Source organism: Gadus morhua, chromosome 3, assembly GCF_902167405.1.
Source record: "Gadus morhua chromosome 3, gadMor3.0, whole genome shotgun sequence".
NCBI lineage: Eukaryota > Metazoa > Chordata > Actinopteri > Gadiformes > Gadidae > Gadus > Gadus morhua.
This window is the reverse complement of record NC_044050.1, coordinates 15,090,799-15,095,798: the sequence shown is the minus strand read 5'-3', so window position 1 is coordinate 15,095,798 and position 5,000 is coordinate 15,090,799. Positions and strand designations below refer to the sequence as shown.

The window sequence follows — 5,000 nt, the reverse complement described above, 5'->3', positions numbered from 1 at the left end:
TAAATAAAATACTGTATTAAGTAGACAAGTTCGGAGCTGTGAAACTGTATTACAGTCAAATGTAGAGCTGTGACACTGTATGAGTGGTCAAACATAGAGCTGTGACACTCTATGAGTGGTCCAACTTATAGCTGTGTCACTGTATGAACAGTGAAACGTAGTGTAGGTATTGTTGGTTCTGATGGAGCTTTTCTGCTGTCCTCTGTCCAGACGCCTCAACAGGAACCGTCTGAGCCAGCTGCCGGAGCTCCTCTTTCAGAAGAACGAGCTTCTCTCCCGGCTGTGAGTATCTCCACGTCTCGTCCCGCACCACCTAGTACCAAACCCCTCTTCCTCGTACCCCGGCTCCCCACACGTTGACAAGGTTTCCATGGTACCGACCACAGGGGCCAGGGACGTTGTGCGGCTCGTGACCCCGTCTTTGGGTCGGAAAAGCCTACCACTGCCTCCTCACGCACACGTCGTTGTGATGTGGTATCAATGTCCCAGTGATGATATGCACATTACGCCACATCAAGGGATTAGTAGTAGGTAACTAAGTGATGAGAAGTGTGTGTTTCTGTGTTTGTGCATGTGCATGTGCGTGTGTGTGTGTGTGTGTGTGTGTGTGTGTGTGTGTGTGTGTGTGTGTGTGTGTGTGTGTGTGTGTGTGTGTGTGTGTGTGTGTGTGTGTGTGTGTGTGTGTTTGTGTGTGTGGCAGGAGTGATATGCAATATTGCTACATGGTAACAGATACACTCCAGCAGTCACAGAGAGAGAGAGAGAGAGAGCGAGAGAGAGAGAGAGGCAGAGGCAGATGAGGAGGGTGGAGAGAGACAAAGAGAGATGTTTGGGGAATGGAAAATAGAGAGAGGAAATGGGGGAGTAAATGCAAAAATGCTTCTTTAATTAACAGTTCTCTGATTGATCCCCCAATGGCAAGGTGTGTGTGTGAAATGTCTGTTTGTGTGCCAGTTTTGTGTGTGTGTGTGTGTGTGTGTGTGTGTGTGTGTGTGTGTGTGTGTGTGTGTGTGTGTGTGTGTGTGTGTGTGTGTGTGTGTGTGTGTGTGTGTGTGGCAGGTGTGTCTGTGTGTGGATGTGGGTGTGTGTGGATGTGTGTTAGCATGGATCAGGGTAAATGAAACAGACATGAACACACGTTTACTCTCTCTCTCTCTCTCTGTAGGGGGCCATCACATAAACAAACACAAAACTAATTACTGCTACAAGAAGCAGCTGGCAAGTGTGTGTGTGTGCGTGTGTGTGTGTGTATGTGTGTGTTGTGTGTGTATGTGTGTGTGTGTGTGTGTGTGTGTGTGTGTGTGTGTGTGTGTGTGTGTGTGTGTGTGTGTGTGTGCGTGTAAGAGAGAGAGTGAATGCGTGTGTTTATCTTCATCGTTCTAGGTTTTGCTTTATTTTCTGGTAGAAAACGTCCATCAAGGAACGTCCAGATGGACTATGAATTAACAACAACACACACACACACACACACACACACACACACACACACACACACACACACACACACACACACACACACACACACACACACACACACACACACACACACACACACACACACACATACACCCATCAACACACTCACACACATCAAAAAACAATATTGCTGTCGCTTTTGCTGCCTAGTATCGAAAAACATCTTATTCAAGGCCTTGAAACATATTTATGTATATATATATATGCAAGGGATAACGCCCGACGAGGTGACCATTATCAGGAATTAATGGATGACGCGGTTGCCTCCGCGAAGTCGCGAAGGGCATTATCCCGCTTACACCACGGTTACTAGACAAAGTAAATTAATTAAGACCATTAATTTATATTTTCATGCGATTTAAAGTCCAAATATAAAGTTTTTCACAAGCCATAACTTTGTTTCCCTGGTAACGCCTGAGGGTTTGACTAATTCTTGGAACTGCCATTACCCTCCCGTAAGGTTATTTTGCAACCGATCTTTGTTCACTACTCCAGTAATTACGACAGACCTTAGCTACGACTTGGCAACGGGAGGTATTCTAGTCCGCTCAGCTATGCGCCAAAGAGCTAACGTTAGGCATTGTACATATTTATAATTCGAAATTCGTCCCAGCCTTTATACCAGTTACTCCTGGGTCTATAGCATACAACCGCGTTGTCTGATTACAGTTTAATGCATTTTTCACAATTTACCAGCACTCGTTTGGAAGGCTGAGCGGACAATTTGACTGGAACTACTTAGCAGGTGACCGTATATCAGGAGTTAATGCACACCCTGCAGCCAATCAGAATCGAGCATCCCCCCATACCGTGGTATAAATACTGTATATGAGGGTAATCAACTCCCTTACCTGCTGCAGCCTAAGTTGAACAGCCCTTAATCACAGATCCAGACTTACAGGGTTACACAGGCCATATTCTACAACACCCCTAGCTTTAAGACCTCTGAAGAGCCAGGAAAATCTCTGTTGATCATCAAGAAAGAACCCTTGAGAAGGAGCCAAATAGGCAGACATATAATGGTAGCAAATAGACCTCACTAGACAGGCAGAGTTGTGGTGCTCATTAGAACGATACAGTGGTGGTCCTCACTAGACAGAGTGGTTGTCCTCACTAGACAGAGTGGTGGTCCCCACTAGACAGAGTGGTGGTCCTCACTAGACAGAGTGGTGGTCCTCACTAGACAGAGTGGTGGTCCTCACTAGACAGAGTGGTGGTCCTCACTAGAGAGAGTGGTGGTCCTCACTAGACAGAGTGGTGGTCCTCACTAGACAGAGTGGTGGTCCTCACTAGACAGAGTGGTGGTCCTCACTAGACAGAGTGGTGGTCCTCACAGAGTGGTGGTCCTCACTAGACAGAGTGGTGATCCTCACTAGAGAGAGTGGTGGTCCCCACTAGACAGAGTGGTGGTCCTCACTAGACAGAGTGGTGGTCCTCATTAAGCAGGCAGGCCTAGAGGGAGGCCCTGGCAGTGCTATAGTGCGTAGCTAATTAACAGTATAAGGTCATTAGAGAGCGCTGAGCCTGGCTAGCAGCTGTCTCGCTACGCTCAGTTAGACACTAAGCAGGGTGTGACCTCTGCGTTTAGTGGCTTCGTTTACAAAGTCGGTGCCGCCGCACACATCAACGCTAGTGTGTGTTTGTATTTGTGTGTGAGTGTGCGTGCATGCATGTGTGTATGTGTATGTGTGTGTGTGTGTGTGTGTGTATGTGTGTGTGGTTGTGTGTGTGTGTAAGTGTGTGTGTGTATGTGTATGTGTTTGTTTGTGATATTAGCATACAGGTGATGGTGATTGTGTGTTGGTGAATGTGGTATACAAGGCCACCAAAGACCTACTTAGCATGCTCAATACACAACTGCAAAACACTGCAGTGGAATGCTGTGTGTGTGTGTGTGTGTGTGTGTGTGTGTGTGTGTGTGTGTGTGTGTGTGTGTGTGTGTGTGTGTGTGTGTGTGTGTGTGTGTGTGTGTGTGTGTGTGTGTGTGCGAGCGTAGGGGAGCAAGAATGAAGGAATGAAGGAGTAGAAAGGGGTCATGAGGCCATGGGGAAGATGGGGTAGAGAGAGAGAGAGAGAGAGAGAGAGAGAGAGAGAGAGAGAGAGAGAGAGAGAGAGAGAGAGAGAGAGAGAGAGAGAGAGAGAGAGAGAGAGAGAGAGAGAGAGAGCGAGAGAGCGAGAGAGAGAGAGGTAGAGAGAGAGAGAGAGAGAGAGAGATTGCCAACAGACACACAATGATACAGAAGGAATGTGTTTGTGTGAGTGTGTATGTGTGTAAGAAAGAGAGAGGGAGAGAAATGGAGTGAGAGAAAGAGAGACAGAGTTTGAGAGTCAGTTGTCATAGAGTTTGCCCTCAAGGTAGACTGGGTTTGACCCGGTTTCCATGGTAATGACCTTCCAAAAAGCCACCAGGTCACAGATCTTCCCATGCTCAGTGTGTGCTTATAATATGTATACTATGCGTCACACACACACACACACACACACACACACACACACACACACACACACACACACACACACACACACACACACACACACACACACACACACACACACACACACACAGGCACAAGCACACACACACACACACAGGCACAAGCACAAGCACATTGCAGAGTTAGAGTAAACTTTAGGAAAGAGATTGTTGAGGAAAAGCCTGTCCTTTTCACACCTTTCCTCCACTCCCCTCCACTCCTCGGCTCTCCTCTTCTCTTCAATCTCCACCAGTGTCCACTGAGAGCAAATGGAGAGAGACAAAGAGAGAGAGAGAGAGAGAGAGAGAGAGAGAGAGAGAGAGAGAGAGCGAGAGAGAGAGAGAGTGAGAGAGAGAGAGAGAGAGGGAGAAGGCAAATATTACGGGACCATTCTCGGTCTTAAGCCCCCCCCCCCCCCCCCCCCCCCCTACACACACACACACACTAACACACACACTAACACACACATCACACTGGTCCAGCTGTGACCATCTCGTCAGTAAACATCATCATATCCAGCAGCCTGGTGTCATGGCAACTGATATCTTGACAACCAATGGCAGAGGAATCTTTAATTTGGTGTGTGTGTGTGTGTTTAGGTATGTGGTTAATATTTGTACTTACAGTCTGGGACTGACAATACATTAACAAATCAAACATTAGGACAAGTACAAACACATTAACTCTCTCTCACTCTCCTCCTCTCCCTATCTCTCTCCCTTTGATGAAATGGAGCATATAAACTTCAGTGTGATCTCATATCTTATCTTTCCTTTCTCCCACTTTTTCTTTTCTCTTATACTAAGAAATGATTTATTTCTTACCTTCTTATTGATTCTCAATCTACCTACCAATCACCTCTCTATTGATTCTCGATCTATCTCAACCTATCTCTATTTCCTCTGTGTTGGTTCAATAAGCAGGTATTGTTTGTTTGTTTATCTGGTTGCAGGCTAGCTTTCATTGGCTTCGCTTGCCTAAGGGCTGTATTAGCTTAGGACGTAGAGCAGATCATCTGGTTCGATCCCACACTCCTCCTAGCTAAGTGTT

General features: G+C 46.6%; 1 protein-coding gene across 1 annotated transcript in view; it reads left to right on the top strand.

Moving 5' to 3' along the window:
• slit1b (slit homolog 1b (Drosophila)) overlaps nucleotides 1–5,000 on the top strand; it is a 45,802-nt gene that overhangs the window by 8,940 nt on the left and 31,862 nt on the right. Inside the window, exon 4 of the mRNA XM_030352490.1 lies at nucleotides 211–282. Within this exon, the coding sequence (XP_030208350.1) occupies nucleotides 211–282 (72 nt within the window). The remainder of the gene's footprint in view (nucleotides 1–210; nucleotides 283–5,000) is intronic.